We start from the raw sequence: 15,629 nt of genomic DNA on the forward strand, positions 1-15,629 counted from the left end.
GCAGCCCACAACCACCAGCTCCAAGCTTCCCGCCCCTCCAAGATGGATCAGACAAAGATGCCCCTGAACCGCGGGAGCGCCCACGCCATCGCGTATGTTGCCCTATATATCCCTCTTTCTTGCTTGAGAAATGGCCAAGTGCCAGCCAACCAACCAACCAACCAACCATGCCATTGGCTGACCGCTTCGCCTCCCCTTTCTGCACAGCCGAAGAGGCCGCGCCGCCGCCGTGGCCATCTCGGCAGCCGCCGCTGTTGGCATGATGATCAAGTACCAGGCCGACGCGATCAGGAATAACGAGCTCGCCCAGAAGACGTCGCGATACGTCAGCGTCGAGCGGAGCGGCGGGGGCATATGAGCCAAGCAAACCAATTCTTGCTGAGCAATAAACAATACAGGCTCCCCCGAACACAGCCGAGACCAGGGGGGGAAAGGAATTAAGGTCACGAACTACACGAACTTTGTTTTTACGTTGGGGGGTCAACCGGGAATACACATACGGTCTGAAGAGGGGACACCCCGGAATAATGAGGATGTGGTGCCGCTCTAGGATGTGCACAATCCACGCCATGACAGGGACCGCGGAGTTTGGGAGTTGGATACAGGTTTGCCAAGAAATAAATCAAGACTGATCATCATGTTGGCATCATCAATTGGAATCATGGGAATGAGAATACTGCAAGAACACTCTACGCGATATAAACAGTACTGTGGGAGCGATCCGAGTAAAGTCCGAGAGGTGTGTGGTACCATTAACGTCAACGCATGCATGCCAAACGTCGTAAACCGCCGTCCATTCACGGCTGCTAGCTGAAAAGCGAAAACGAAATTTTGCCGCCGGATCCCCGCGTGTCCCCGAGTGCCATTAGCCAACAGAGAAAGCAAAGAAAATGCCCCTGGAAGACGAGAAACAACAAGAAGAATCATGACGCCCCATGGGTGAAGTGCCATGCTGCAAAGAAAATGTCCCCAAGAGAAAAACCATGTGACGCGAAACAGAGGTCCGAAAGCTAGACAACCTGCCCGAACAGAAAAGAAATGTGGATGGAAAAGAGGACGAGCTAAACAAAACACGAACCAGATGCGAAAAGATCCATGCAGGAATCACCCATGCTTGCCTCCAACCCCTTTCCGAGGCCGCCAGGCCTCGCCAAATGCATTTCATTCCAAAGAGGAGCCGACCAGAAACCGAAGAAACAAAAAAGGGATGGACACTGCCCCCTTCACAGCGAGCTCCCTCTCCTGGTGAAGCTGTCATCAAACCCCGTGTCGTCATCCGAGTCGTCGTAATCAGCCGGGGTCCGAACCTCCTTCCCCTTCCCCTTACGGTCGATGGGGATCCCGCCGCCTCCGCGCCCATCCCGCATGCTCTGCCGGCTCGTGGGCCTGCTTTGCGTGCGGCGCATCGCGCGGCTCGCCACCGCCGCCGACCCCACGTGGGCGTGGCCGACGACGCCGTGGGCGTGGCCGTAGTAGGCCCCCGTCGACGCGCGCTGGTACCGCCGCCTCTCGCGCCCGCCGGCGACCTCGATGGTGGTGGCCAGGCCGGCGCCGGCGCCGCCCCTCCACCCGCCCTCGTCGCCCGAGTTAAAGGCCGTGCTTGGGTGCCCGCTAGAGCGCTGGAGGACCCGCATCTCGCGCACCACGTCGGCGAACCCTTCCTCGAGTGTTTTCATGCGCGCCAGCACCAGCCGGCTCATCCGGTCGCTGCTGTCACGGCGCTCTGCCGCCGCCGCCGCTTGGTGGGCCGCTGCCGCTCCGCGCAGGCCGCCCGGGCCCATGGGGCCTATCATGCCCGTCGCCATGGCCATCTGGGTCGCGAAGCTGTTGGGTACCCCGCCCAGCAGCGCCTCGTCATCTACCGCGCTCCCTAGCCCGCCGTCCTGCCCACCGCTACCCCGTCTCGGGTCACGCCCTTCGTTCGCGCTGACGCCACCACCATCGCCGATAGCCACGTCCGAGCTGCCGTCGAGGTGCATGTCGAATGACGACAACCGCCGCTGCGCCCGGCGCGCGTGCGTGTCTAGCGTAAGACCGAACAGGCTGCCGACGCGGTTGCTGCTTTGGTTGTGGTTGCTGGGCGCCGTGTGCGCTAGCTCGCGCGGCGTCACTATGGGCCGAGGTCGTGCAGCGTGGTAGACGGAGCGCCTGGGCGAATGCTGCCCAGCCGATGGCGTGGCCACCGGAGTCTGGCGGTTGCTCGCCGGCCTCGAGCGCTGCGGCTGCTGTCGTGGTGGCGAGCTCAGGGCCGATGCAATGCCCTCATGTGCCTCCTGGGCCTGCGGGTTGTAGAGGATGGTATTTGTCGAGAGGGTACGGCTGTGGAGTGCCCTGCGTTGTCTCGGTGAGTGAGGCAACCTGTCTCGAACGACAGACTCGGGCGAGCTTCCAGCGAGTACGCCGAACCTGGTAGCTACGGGAGTCGTGAAATAGTCCTCGTCGATTGCCTCGGAGTTTGCGGGGTTGTTGGTCGCCTTGTCGTCCTCGTCCTCGTCATTGGTGACAAGCTCGTCGTCGCCGTCGCCGTCTGTGGTTTCTTTGAAGTGACCCTGCTCCTGGTGGTGCTCCTGGTCGCTGAATGGGCCATCAAACGGATATGGCGCGTTCGAAACCATGTCTGCAGGATCACTCGCGACAGACCGCACCTCCGAGATGTTGGGAAACCGCCTTGGTGGCCTGTCTCGAGCGAAGCTCAGCCGTCTCTGCCACTCCATCCCTCCCTTGTCGCCTATCGTCGAGTAGTTGTTCACCCTGTCCGCAAAACCCTCATTCCGGTCTATCCAGTGCCGGATCGCTGTCTGTGTTTTCTTGCGCTCGTTTCTCCTCTGCGTCCGCAAGGTGCCCATATCAGGGACCCTCCGAAACACCTCTTCCAAAGCGTGATCCTTCTGGTAGCCTACGACGGACTCCTCGCGGTTCCGCACGTTGGGGCTGAAGAGTGCAACCCTGCTAGACGGATCGGCGAGAGAGACTGCCTGTCTGCGACTACGGCCTGGGTTTTCCACCAGGTCCGTCGGCGCATACATGGATGGGGCCAGGAGGAATCGCTCGTAGAAGTAGATGGGGAAGAGGAGGGGGAAGTGCGTCAACTTTATCACGTAACGATTGAGAGCAACGAACGTCTGCATGGGCATGCAGTACCTCAGAGGCGTAAGAAACCATGCCAAGATGTTTCCTGGAGCCACGTACGAGAAGAGGGCATCGTTCTTGACCATGGATATTGTGTTGATGGCGAACAAGAACCTGCAGATTGGAAGTCAGTCATTGGCCAGGGGTCCCGACTCAGAGGTGAGTTCGGTGGCGGAACTTACTGGTGCTCCTCTTTGGCGTTTGATGCAATGGTCATGAAAGAGTTAGTAAGAACTGTGATCAAGATGGTGCTGTATCAGCGAAGAAGGCTTGGTCAGTAAATGAACACTTCTTCCGACATGCTGGCATTAGGGCCTAAATGGTCTCCTAGAGAAGCGAAAAGCTGTTGGAGAGCAAGGAGCTTGGGGATGAGACTTACACAATCACAAAGTGGCAAATGATGAGAAAAAAGCCCATCAAAACTTTCCCCAGCGCATCAGTGGTCCCCCAGACCTCCCAGGCAGCTGGGGTGAAGCCCATGACAATCTGGAAGATCTTGAAGGCGACCTCGGCACTGTCGCCGCTGTTCTTCGACATGGTGAAAAAGACGAAGAAGCCGCTGCAGCAGATCATGACCAAGACCAAGATGGCCGCCAGATCCAGGGCCATGAGACGGAAAGCTATCAGCAGCTGTGAGAAGTACTGGTAGTGGTCTAGGACACTGAAGATGCGGGGCAACAACAATATGCCATTGGCGGCTAGGATATCGTACGCCAGGTCGTTCCACCTCGTGGCGTCGATGAGAAAGACCCCGTACAGCCGCAGGCAGTAGTACACTATCAGCAAGAGCAGGATTCCCAGGTCGAAGATGTTCCAGAAGCTCATGATGTACAGCGAGAATCCTTGCTCGTTGAAGCCGACGAGCTCGTCTAGCATGAAGCCAGCGCTCCAGAACCAAAAGACGAGCTCTAGGGTCGATATCCTGGACGACCGCTGCTGCAGAACGGCGAGGAATAGGCCTATCAGGACGGCAAGGGATAGCGTCGAGAGGAACTGTCTGTATCGGGGCACACGTAGCCTGGAGAGCTTGAAGAGTGACGCATTCCTTGGGTTATAGAGCGATACGGTCCGGCGGCCCACTACGACATCGAAAGGCGATATCGAATTCTCCTTGGGCGTTTGCACTCCCCCAAGAAGCGGGGTCCTGGCGTCGGCCTGGCTCCGGCGGCGTCCGGTATTGGTAGCATAGGTGGGCCCCGGTGTGGGAAAAGATATCCGGTGGAGGCCATCTGCAGCCGAGTAAAAGACAATAGCCCCATTCCAGATGGCCTCGAGCTGCTGCACGACCAGGGGGTGGGCCAGAAAGTGCTTGGCCGAGGCGCGGATGGCGACTTCGAGGGTGGAGGTCCTGGCGGCAACAGACTTGGACCTGCCTGGCATATCACGGAACCCCATTGGGGTCTGGCCCCCCGGTAATCCCTGGAGAGGGTAGAAATCGTAGGACAGCGCGTCGATAAGCTCGCGGGTGGAGTACTCCTTCAGCAACTTGATGGCCAGAAGCTCGCAAACCTTGGCTCTGGTGCTGCTGGCGCCCGCGTTCCCTGGGTACATGTGACCCTCCTTCTGGAACTGAAGGCAATTTGCCATGAGGGCGTACAGCGTGGCTTTGGAAAAGTGCTGGGTCCTGATTTGAAGCTGCATGGGCTTCAGTAGGAACTGTGAGACCTGCGGAGATCTCAGCTGCTCCCAAGTGAGCGTGGTCTCAGTGCGGGCCTGGACGAGGATGCGTATAGCATGGGTTATGCTGTAGACGGGCAGAGAATCTGGGGTAAACACCACCAAGTCGTGTTAGTACACAAGACCAGTCCAGATTCCTCCACCGTGGGGCGACAGGCGCTGTGTGATGTCGCAGACGCACCAAGATGCGAGGCGGAGAACAGAGGCAGAAGATTCCTGCCCGAATAAGGATGTGAGCCATCCTCGTCCCTGTTGTCGTCGTCCCCGTGGCCGTCTCCGCCACGGCCGTCCTGTCGTCGGTCGTAAGCACGCGGGGTGCCTTCATCGTTGGAATCGTCTTCGTCATCGTCGTCGGCCTCGGTGAAATCGGCGGTGGCATGTTGGCGGCGGGCGTATTCGGGGCTGGCTGGGCCAGGCGAGGGCGGCCTCTCGGTCGTCCCTGCTTCCTGGCTGCGCCGGGCGCCCCCAAAGGGACGAAGTAGCCTCGGAATCATTCTCAGACCGCGGCCTGCTTCGATCCCCCCTCGTCACGTATCACCTGGCCATGTGGTGGTCCTGTCTGTTGGGAGGAAGCTGAACTAGGGCGAGCCACAGAGCTGGCGGGGAAGAAGAGATGGAAGGGCGGAAAGAAGGGGGAAAAAAAAAGAGGAGAGAAGAGACGGCGGTGCAAGGCCACCCAGGACGGACAGCAGATGCAGCGGTCCCTGACACAGCCAACCAAGACACGGAATTATGTGACAAGCTGCACGACTGCCGGCTGCAAATGGTTGGTGCTGGACGGGTACAGGCGCCTCCTACCAAAACATTTTCGAGTGCAACAAAGCAAACCACCCCCCGGCCGGTGATCAGGAACAGCCCCAGCAAAACGTCAAGAGAAGATGGAACTTGGAGGCGGCGCAACAAGCGCGACGGGGTCCGCTTTTAATAAACCAGGGCGATAAGCCAGAAGATGAAGATCTATGCAAAATTGGCCTGCCCTCGTTGCGATGGGCCCGCAAGTGGGGGGCAGCACTCTGGGCACGGTTCTGTGTGCGGTTTGGTTAGTGGCTGGTCGGTGGTCAGTGGACAGCGACAGTGGCCACTGCTGATGAGTCTGGTGCGCCTGCCATCCATCGCATGTTGGCAGGCAGGCGCAGGTCTGCGGCTATGTGTGGTTCAATGTTGTGCTCTCCCCTCCGCGAAGCCCACACACACCACATGGCACCCCTCATGCCTGACAGAAGCCATCTCGTGCAGCCAACATTTCCTGCACGATATCCTCCCTTTCGGCTCGTTTCCTGCCACTTGCAGGCCTCGGCTGAGGGGAAGGGCGAGGGCATCCCTGCCTGCATACTGCAGCCAGCGTCCGTCTGACTCGGTTCCCCAAGATCGAATGCACCCTGCCGCTTCCGTATCATGTTTTGCGATAGAGGCGTGACTGGCCGCCGAGGAACCACGGGCTTCTGCCCTGATGCCTGCTGCCGGCCGGATACCTCCCTGGCCCGCCCACCACCAGCAGAGCCCAGAGCGCGAAAATGCATCCTCGACGACATCTCGTCATCAACCCGACCGAGGCCGTCATGTTCTCCAGGCGGGCGACGCATGACTGCTCGCGCGTGCGTCTCAAACGTGTGTGGTGTGGGATGCCAAATGCACGCTACTGCTGACTGCTACCACACCACTGAGCTCGCCTGGGAGCAATGGGGGCACGGCCTGTCACGATTGGACCCGCCATCTTTGGCGAGCAATGGCGGTGAATGTGCTGGGCGTGGGGAGGCGCCTTGGCAGCCTGCCTGCAATTGCATCACTTTCTCCCTTTGGACGCTCGGGCAGCTGGGCAATCGCTCCTGGCATGTGGCAGAACACCGCTAAGGCGAGGAAGAGGCTGACAGCATCAACTCGCGACGAATCAACGATGCTAGCTCGGCTTGCTCAGATATTGCCGACGCCCCTGGGATTCGAACATGGCTTCCATCCAGAAGTTCAACTCCGGTGCACGGCTGGGATCTCTCTCCATAGCCGCTTTGAAACATGTCGATTTGGGTGGTCAGTTGACGACGCCATCCCCAGGTTGGGGATAAAGCGAGGAGTGGGCCCCGGGCTATTCTTACGCAACTGTTGGGGGCGCGGCACGAGGATATCATGCCCTCACGCTTGGCCAGGCGGATCGTGTCAGCTGTGTCAAGTGATTTGTGTCTTTATTCACGCAAGATTGAAGCCATTTACGATGATGACGGCGGCAATGGTCACTCGATTGCGCGCCCCTCAAGAGCTAGCCAACCCTGCTAAAACGGCTGTGCCGAACTTGCATGCAATGATCCCCGCCATAACAAAGACAGCTGGCAGGGGTCAGCACTAGGCTGGCTCTGTGCTCACCTTGTTCAGGAAGCTCCGCTCTGCGAGGTGGCTGAACCGTGCCCATCGTCGTCACGCAGTGGCACATCACGAATTGGGCGGGTTGGTTCGTTGATCTGCAAACTTCGTCTCCCCTCCAAGCCAGATCTTGGTTGCCCAGCATTTTTTCCGAAGCCGGCAGGGCTCACGCAATAGGAACCCGTGTGGGCCAAACGAGAAGAGGACCCTGCACGAGATCTGGGAGGGCTCGTGTTCTACTAGTGAAGCGACTGGACTACCATACCACCTGGCAGTCACAAAAACTTGGCTCTTTGGCAGAGCTGCGAGGCGGGCGGTGGGCCGGCATGCTGCATCTCCGGTTGGACGGGCGAGGACTGTGAATTGTTCCCTGCATGAGCAGCTGAAAGCCCCTCCACCAGCCGCCTTCCATTGGGTGAACGGCGGACTACCGAAGCTCTAGAGGGGATCAAAAAAAAAATCTCGACCAAGTCAGGGGGGTCCCAGGCGTCTAAGACGGAATTGACCAAACAGATTTGAGCATGCAAGCTCGAATCGCCAATGATGGAGCAATAGGTGAGAAAAAAAAAGTTTTTGGCGGGGTCGGATCTCGGGTGGCAGAAAGTGAAACCCCATACAAGACCAAGAACCGCAATTGTCGCTGCTGCATTTTTGGTCCGCCTTTCTCTCCTCTCCCTTCCTTCAACGGATCGGAGGGCTCCAGGCGAAGACGATCGTTCGAATGCCGGGAGTTTGAGATCGTCGCACAAGTGAGAGACCAGAGCGAGCTCGGCAACCTCCACCTGTGCCATCTCCAAAGCTCGAGCCGTCTCCCCGCCCTTGACCCATCCCCCGCCAGCTTTTTCACCCTCGTCGTCAAGCTTTTTTCCTCTTCGCGAGGGGCAATTTCCCCGTAGCCGTCATGGCTGCTCGCGTGTTCCCCCCGGCGTCGGCTGGCGTCACCCGCGCCGAGGGAGAGGAGAGGCTCGTCTGCCTCGAGCTCCAGGATGGCTCCGCGTACCAGGGCTACAGCTTCGGCGCCCCCAAGAGCATGGCTGGAGAGCTTGTCTTCCAGACCGGCATGGTGGGATACCCAGAGTCCATCACAGACCCCTCATACAGGGGTCAGATCCTCGTCATCACCTTCCCTCTTGTCGGCAACTACGGCGTCCCCTCGCGCAAGACCATGGACGAGCTGCTCGGAGACCTTCCTGCCCACTTCGAGTCCTCTCAGATCCACATCGCCGGTCTGGTTACCGCATCATACTCTGGAGAGGATTTTTCGCACTTCCTGGCTGAGTCCTCGCTGGGCACATGGCTCAAGGAGCAGGGCGTGCCCGCCATGTTCGGCGTCGACACGCGCGCCTTGACCAAGCATATCCGCCAACATGGAAGCATGCTGGGACGCATGCTTCTGCAGAAGCAAGACCCCCTTGCCTACGGCCAAGCTGCCAACGGCGACGGCACCCTGCCAGTGATCAAGAGCCTGGCGATCCCCGACTGGGCGCAGCACTTTGAGGATATCAACTGGGTTAACCCCAACAAGAAGAACCTTGTCGCGGAGGGTGGGTTCACTTTGCTCCTGCTTGGGGCAGTTCTGCCATGCGCGCACAGCATTAGCTAACAATCATGCCTCAGTGTCCATAACCGCGCCGAAGCTCTACCAACCCCCGACTGGCACCGCTTTGAAGCACCCTTCCGGCCGCCCCATACGGATTCTCTGCCTCGATGTTGGTATGAAGTACAACCAGCTCCGCTGCTTCCTCAGGCGCGGTGTCGAGGTGCTGGTCTGTCCCTGGGACTACGACGTCTCGCAGGGAGCCGGTACTGAGTACGATGGCCTGTTCCTCTCCAACGGCCCCGGTGACCCTTCGGTGCTCCAGGACACCGTCAAGAGAATTTCCGGGGCTGTTGCGGCCAACAAGACGCCCATCTTTGGTATCTGCCTGGGCCACCAGCTACTCGCGAGGGCCTCGGGTGCCAGCACCATCAAGATGAAGTTTGGAAATCGCGGCCACAACATCCCCTGCACCAGTATGGTCACGGGCAAGTGCCACATCACCTCGCAGAACCACGGGTACGCTGTCGATACGTCGACTCTGGTTGATGGCTGGAAAGAGCTCTTTGTCAATGCCAACGACGGCAGCAACGAGGGCATCATGCACATGGAGAAGCCCCACTTCAGTGTTCAGTTCCATCCTGAGAGCACTCCCGGTCCCCGAGACACCGAGTTCCTCTTCGATGTCTTCATCAGCACGGTGGTGAAGTGTGCCACCGACAGCAGCTCTCTGCAGACCCCCGTTCACTTCCCTGGCGGGACTGTGGAGGAGAACAACAAGCTGCACCCCCGTGTCCACGTTAAGAAGGTGCTCGTTCTCGGCAGTGGCGGCTTGAGCATTGGTCAGGCTGGCGAGTTCGACTACTCGGGTAGCCAAGCCATCAAGGCCCTGAAGGAGGAGGGCATTTACACTGTCCTCATCAACCCCAACATTGCCACTATCCAGACATCCAAGGGCCTTGCGGACAAGGTCTACTTCCTACCGGTGAATGCGGATTTCGTTCGCAAGGTCATCAAGTACGAGAGGCCCGATGCCATCTACGTCACCTTTGGAGGTCAGACCGCCCTGCAGGTCGGGATCCATCTCAAGGATGAATTCGAGGAGCTCGGTGTCAAGGTTCTTGGCACACCCATCGAGACCATCATCACGACTGAGGACCGCGAGCTCTTTGCCCGCAGCATGGAGTCGATTGGCGAGAAGTGCGCCAAGTCGGCTTCCGCCAGCAGCGTTGACGAATGCATGCGCGTCGTCAAGGACATTGGCTTCCCGGTCATTGTCCGGGCAGCCTACGCCCTGGGCGGGCTTGGCAGTGGTTTCGCCAACAACGAGGCCGAGCTGCTCGATCTTTGCAACAAGGCTCTGGCGGCAAGCCCTCAGGTGCTGATCGAGAGGAGCATGAAGGGCTGGAAGGAGATCGAGTACGAGGTCGTGCGTGATGCCCAGGACAACTGCATTACGGTCTGCAACATGGAGAACTTTGACCCGCTGGGTATCCACACGGGCGATTCTATCGTTGTTGCTCCCTCGCAGACGCTCTCGGACGAGGACTACAACATGCTACGGACGACGGCGGTCAATGTCATCCGTCACCTGGGCGTTGTTGGCGAGTGCAACATCCAGTACGCTCTGAACCCCTTTTCAAGGGAGTACTGCATCATCGAGGTCAACGCGAGGCTTTCGAGGTCCTCGGCTCTTGCTTCCAAGGCAACCGGCTACCCCCTGGCATTCATTGCCGCCAAGCTCGGTCTGGGAATCCCGCTAAAGGAGATCTCCAACTCGGTCACCAAGGTTACCTGTGCCTGCTTCGAGCCGTCGCTTGATTACGTCGTGGTCAAGATGCCCCGTTGGGATCTCAAGAAGTTCACTAGGGTGTCTACGCTTCTCGGCTCGTCCATGAAGAGTATTGGTGAGGTTATGAGCATCGGCCGCACGTTCGAGGAGGCCATCCAGAAGGCTATCCGCGCCATCGACTTCCACAACCTTGGCTTCAACGAGACCAAGGCTCTGATGTCGATCGATGACGAGCTGCAGACGCCGTCGGACCAGCGGTTATTTGCCATTGCCAATGCTATGAACAGCGGCTACTCTGTCGACAAGATCTGGGAGATGACCAAGATCGACAAGTGGTTCCTCAACAAGCTCAAGGGGCTCAGCAACTTCGCCAAGAGCATGAACACCTTCAGCGCCGGCGATATTGCCAAGCGCCCCGACCTGCTCCTCCAGGCCAAGCGCCTAGGTTTCTGCGATAGGCAGCTGGCCAAGTTCTGGAGCTCCAACGAGCTGGCGGTGCGCCGTATGCGCCTCGAGGCCGGGATTACGCCGTTTGTGAAGCAGATCGACACCGTGGCCGCCGAGTTCCCTGCCTTCACCAACTACCTCTACCTTACCTACAACGCCACCGAACATGACATCTCGCTTGACGACCACGGCGTTATGGTTCTTGGCTCCGGCGTGTACCGCATTGGCTCTTCGGTCGAGTTCGACTGGTGTTCCGTCCGCGCAATCCGCACTCTCCGCGAGAGTGGATACAAGACCATTATGGTGAACTACAACCCCGAGACGGTCAGCACGGACTACGACGAGGCCGACAAGCTCTACTTCGAGAACATCAATCTGGAGACTGTGCTTGACATCTACCAGATGGAGTCTGCTAGCGGCGTCCTGGGTGCCATGGGCGGCCAAACCCCGAACAACATCGCCCTCCCCCTTCTCCGTTCCGGCGTCAAGGTTCTGGGCACGTCCCCCGAGATGATCGACACCGCCGAGAACCGCTACAAGTTCTCGCGTATGCTTGACAGGATCGGAGTGGACCAGCCTACCTGGAAAGAGCTGACGAGCTTTGCTGAGGCCCAAAGCTTCTGCAACTCGGTGTCGTACCCCGTGCTTGTCCGCCCGTCGTACGTGCTTTCGGGCGCTGCCATGAACACGGTCTACTCCGAGGCCGATCTCGAATCGTACTTGCAACAGGCCGCCGAGGTTTCCCGCGAGCACCCTGTCGTTATCACAAAGTACATCGAAAATGCCAAGGAAATCGAGATGGACGCAGTTGCAAAGGATGGCAAGGTTGTCGGCCACTTCATCTCAGAGCACGTCGAGAATGCCGGTGTGCACTCGGGAGACGCCACCCTGATCCTACCCCCACAGGATCTGGAAAAGACCACGATCGAGCGGATCGAGGAGGCGACGCGCAAGATCGCCGACGCACTCAACGTCACGGGCCCGTTCAACATCCAGTTCATCGCCAAGGACAACGACATCAAGGTCATTGAGTGCAACGTCCGCGCCTCGCGTTCGTTCCCCTTTGTGTCCAAAGTCATGGGCGTCGACCTCATCGAGATGGCTACCAAGGCCATCATGGGGTTGCCTTTCGAGGAGTACCCCGATGTGGACAGGAACGCCGAGTGCGTTGGTGTCAAGGTGCCCCAGTTCAGCTTCTCCCGTCTTTCGGGAGCTGACCCTGTGCTTGGTGTTGAGATGGCGTCGACGGGAGAGGTGGCCTGCTTCGGCACCGACAAGTACGAGGCTTACCTGAAGGCCCTGATCTCGACGGGCTTCAAGATCCCCCGCAACAACGTGCTTTTATCCATCGGTTCGTACAAGGACAAGAAGGAGATGTTGCCGTCGGTGGCCAACCTGCAGAAACTTGGGTACAAGCTTTTCGCAACGGCAGGGACAGCCGACTTCCTTCAGGAGCATGGCATCCCGGTGCAGTACCTCGAGGTCCTCGGCGCCGAGGACGACGACCAAAAATCCGAGTTTTCTCTGACGCAGCACCTGGCCAAGAACATGATCGACCTCTACATCAACCTGCCGTCCAACAACAAGTACAGGCGCCCGGCCAACTACATGAGCAAGGGCTACCAGACCCGCAGGATGGCGGTGGACTACCAGATCCCGCTTGTTACCAACGTCAAGAACGCCAAGATCATGGTTGAGGCCATCGCCAGGCACTTTGAGCTTGAGGTGGGCGTGCGCGACTACCAGACGAGCCACCGCACCATGATCCTCCCTGGCCTGATCAACATTGCCGCCTTCGTCCCGGGGCTGGTGTCTCAGGGCAGTGAGGATCTGACTACGGTCAGCAGGGCATCGGTTGAGTCTGGCTTCAGCATGATCCGGGTTATGCCCCTGGGCGTGGAGGGCTCCATCACGGATGCGCGGACGCTCAAGATCGCGCAGGTTAACAGCAAGACGGGGGCGCACTGCGACTTCAACTTTTCTGTCTCGGCAACCTCAACAAACTCGCAGCAGATCAGCCAGGTCACGGGCGAGGTGGGCTCGCTCTTCATCCCCTTCAACCACCTCTCGGACAACATCAGCAAGGTGGCCGCTGTGACGGAGCATTTCGACTCGTGGCCGACGCACAAGCCGATTGTTACGGACGCGAAAACGACAGACCTCGCATCCATCCTACTCCTTGCCAGCCTCCACAGCCGAAGGATCCATGTGACCTGTGTCACGACCAAGGATGACATCAAGCTCATCGCACTAAGCAAAGAGAAGGGACTCAAAGTGACGTGCGACGTGTCCATCTACTCACTGTACCTGTCTCAGAGGGACTTCCCTTGCCAGCTGCTCCCGACTGTCGAAGACCAGAAGGCGCTGTGGGATCACATGGCCACCATCGATGTCTTCTCGGTCGGCAGTCTGCCGTATCAGCTGGCGCACACGCTGGGTCACAGCGTCGACGCGTCGGTGGGCATCGCGGACGCCCTGCCTCTCTTGCTGACGTCGGTCGCTGAGGGCAAGCTCAGCATCGATGACATCAAGGTGCGGCTGCACGATAATCCCATGGAGATCTTTGAGCTTCACGAGCAGCTTGGCACCTCAGTCGAGGTCGAGATGAACCGCCCGTACACCGTTCCGACGAGAAGCGAGTGGTCGCCGTTTGCTGGCCGCATGATGCGCGGGTCGGTGCAGAGGGTCACGTTCGACGACAAGGTTGTCTGTCTCGATGGCCAGACCCTCAAGGTGGCGCCTCTGGGCAAGGACATGTCAACACACAACGCCCTGCCCCTTCCGATGTCTCCTCCTATGAAGCCTGCTGGCGACAGCACCGCCGCGGCTAGACGCCACTCGATTCTGACGGCAGGCCCGCGGCCTATCCTCCGCCCTCGCGGCTTGGATTCTGCCATGTCGCCGACGGTGGGTGCCAAGCTGTTGGCAGACCACGAGATCCCTGGCCATGCGATCCTGCCATCCCTGGGTGGCGCGTCCTCTCTGAAGGAGCTCCTGGCGGCGCCGTCGCGATTCAAGAACCAGCATGTGCTCTCGGTGCATGACTACAAGCGCGGGGACCTTCACCACCTCTTCACGGTGGCGCAGGAGATGCGGCTGGGGGTGCAGCGCGACGGGGTGCTCAACGTGCTCCAGAACCGGGTGCTTTGCACGCTGTTTTATGAGCCCTCAACTCGCACGTCGGCGTCGTTCGACGCGGCGATGCAGCGGCTCGGCGGCCGGACTATCGCCATCTCGACGTCGCACTCCTCGGTGCAGAAGGGTGAGTCGCTGCAGGACACAATCCGCACGGTAGCGCAATATGGCGACGCCGTAGTGCTTCGACACCCAGAAGAGCACAGCGCAGAGGTGGCGCAGAAGTTTAGCCAGGTGCCCGTGATCAACGGCGGTAACGGCAGCAAGGAGCACCCGACGCAGGCCTTCTTGGACCTCTTTACGATCCGGGAGGAGCTGGGCACGGTCCAGGGGCTGACCATCACGTTTGTCGGCGACCTCCTGTACGGACGCACGGTGCACTCGCTGGCGAGCCTGCTGCGGCACTACGAGGTGCGGATCCAGCTAGTCAGCCCCAAGAGCCTGGCGCTGCCGGCCTACGTTCGCGACCGGCTCGTGGAGCGCGGGCAGCTATTGAGCGAGTCGGAGGCGCTCACACCCGAGATCGTGGCGCGCTCCGACGTGCTCTACTGCACCCGCGTGCAGAAGGAGCGGTTCCCGAGCCAGGAGGCATACGATGCGGTGCGCGGGTCCTACAGGGTCGACAACGCGATGCTGCGGCACGCCAAACCCAACATGGTCGTGATGCACCCGCTCCCGCGGAACGAGGAGATCGCGGAGGAGGTTGACTTTGACCAGAGGGCCGCCTACTTCAGACAGGTGAGTCTCTTTTTATACTGCTTTGCTTGGCCCTCGTGGGCTTGGAGCCGTCGCTAACACTTTACACTTGGCAGATGAGGTACGGCCTGTACTGCCGCATGGCGCTTCTCGCGCTGGTGATGTCCTAGGATGTCGGAAGCCAGCGTTGTTGTTGTGGATCCGTCTCGTCTTGTGGGATGAGAAAGGATACATATTCGACATTTGAGAAGTGTGTCATTGTCAGAGTTCGGACGCATTCCATCTGAATCGTTTCTTTTCTCTCTCTCTTTTTTTCCCCTGTGGGTATAGGTTGGTGGTAGATAAAAGTCGTTGTGTTTTGTTGCGAGGGTGGTATGCAGCAGCCTAAAGGCTCACTCCATCCCGCTCTGGCGTTTTCTCATCGTTGCTTTCTTTTTCTCCTTACTTGCACGCATCATTCCTGAGCTCCTCGTGATAGCCCTGTTAGACGTAAAACCGCGCATTTAGACAAGCAAGTGATAGGAGACGTGGATCATGGCTGCCGATCCATCTGTTATATATCGTATGGTACCGTATGTGTGCAAGCATTTCGTCTTGTATGCGTATGTGTACCTGCGTTGCGTTTGGTTGGGATTTGGCGTTTGGTTTGTTTTTGTTTTCTCTTCGTTTGTCGGGTGCATTTTTTCTTTCCTTTTCTCTTTTCTCATTTGCTCTACTGTATTTTCTTCACCAAGATACCCCTGTACTGCTAGTTAGCTCGTGGTCCCTTTTGGACTGGTTTGGTTCGCATTGATTGAATTTGAAGCTGGCGATCGCCAGGCGTTGGTGTCGATGTCACCATCGAGTCATGGGAGACAGCCTATC

At 58.8% G+C, this 15,629-nt stretch overlaps 4 protein-coding genes across 4 annotated transcripts; 2 read left to right on the plus strand and 2 right to left on the minus strand.

Annotated features, from left to right (window-relative positions):
* Nucleotides 1-42: 42 nt before the first annotated feature.
* On the plus strand, nucleotides 43-358 carry GGTG_08411 (hypothetical protein; the record flags this gene model as incomplete). Its single annotated transcript, XM_009226251.1, has 2 exons — nucleotides 43-92; nucleotides 208-358. The coding sequence occupies 2 exons, from the start codon at nucleotides 43-45 to the stop codon at nucleotides 356-358; spliced, it is 201 nt and encodes a 66-aa protein (XP_009224515.1).
* An 865-nt stretch (nucleotides 359-1,223) lies between these two features.
* On the minus strand, nucleotides 1,224-5,300 carry GGTG_08412 (hypothetical protein; the record flags this gene model as incomplete). Its single annotated transcript, XM_009226252.1, has 4 exons — nucleotides 1,224-3,243; nucleotides 3,312-3,380; nucleotides 3,509-4,892; nucleotides 4,988-5,300. The coding sequence occupies 4 exons, from the start codon at nucleotides 5,298-5,300 to the stop codon at nucleotides 1,224-1,226; spliced, it is 3,786 nt and encodes a 1,261-aa protein (XP_009224516.1).
* A 564-nt stretch (nucleotides 5,301-5,864) lies between these two features.
* Nucleotides 5,865-6,389, minus strand: GGTG_08413 (hypothetical protein; the record flags this gene model as incomplete). Its single annotated transcript, XM_009226253.1, has 1 exon — nucleotides 5,865-6,389. The coding sequence occupies one exon, from the start codon at nucleotides 6,387-6,389 to the stop codon at nucleotides 5,865-5,867; it is 525 nt and encodes a 174-aa protein (XP_009224517.1).
* Nucleotides 6,390-7,739: 1,350 nt separating this feature from the next.
* GGTG_08414 (pyrABCN) lies at nucleotides 7,740-15,628 on the plus strand. Its single transcript, XM_009226254.1, has 3 exons — nucleotides 7,740-8,702; nucleotides 8,776-14,807; nucleotides 14,882-15,628. The coding sequence occupies exons 1-3, from the start codon at nucleotides 8,060-8,062 to the stop codon at nucleotides 14,933-14,935; spliced, it is 6,729 nt and encodes a 2,242-aa protein (XP_009224518.1). The 5' UTR covers nucleotides 7,740-8,059; the 3' UTR covers nucleotides 14,936-15,628.
* The last annotated feature ends 1 nt before the right edge of the window (nucleotide 15,629 follows it).

Source organism: Gaeumannomyces tritici (assembly GCF_000145635.1).
Source record: "Gaeumannomyces tritici R3-111a-1 unplaced genomic scaffold supercont2.4, whole genome shotgun sequence".
Lineage (NCBI taxonomy): Eukaryota > Fungi > Ascomycota > Sordariomycetes > Magnaporthales > Magnaporthaceae > Gaeumannomyces > Gaeumannomyces tritici.

Excerpts from the sequence above, each read along its gene's own strand:
- GGTG_08414 (XM_009226254.1), top strand. The coding sequence starts at position 8,060 with ATGGCTGCTCGCGTGTTCCCCCCGGCGTCGGCTGGCGTCACCCGCGCC. Across the intron at positions 8,703-8,775 it reads GAAGAACCTTGTCGCGGAGG|TGTCCATAACCGCGCCGAAG; the intron begins GTGGGTTCACTT and ends ATCATGCCTCAG. Across the intron at positions 14,808-14,881 it reads GGGCCGCCTACTTCAGACAG|ATGAGGTACGGCCTGTACTG; the intron begins GTGAGTCTCTTT and ends TACACTTGGCAG.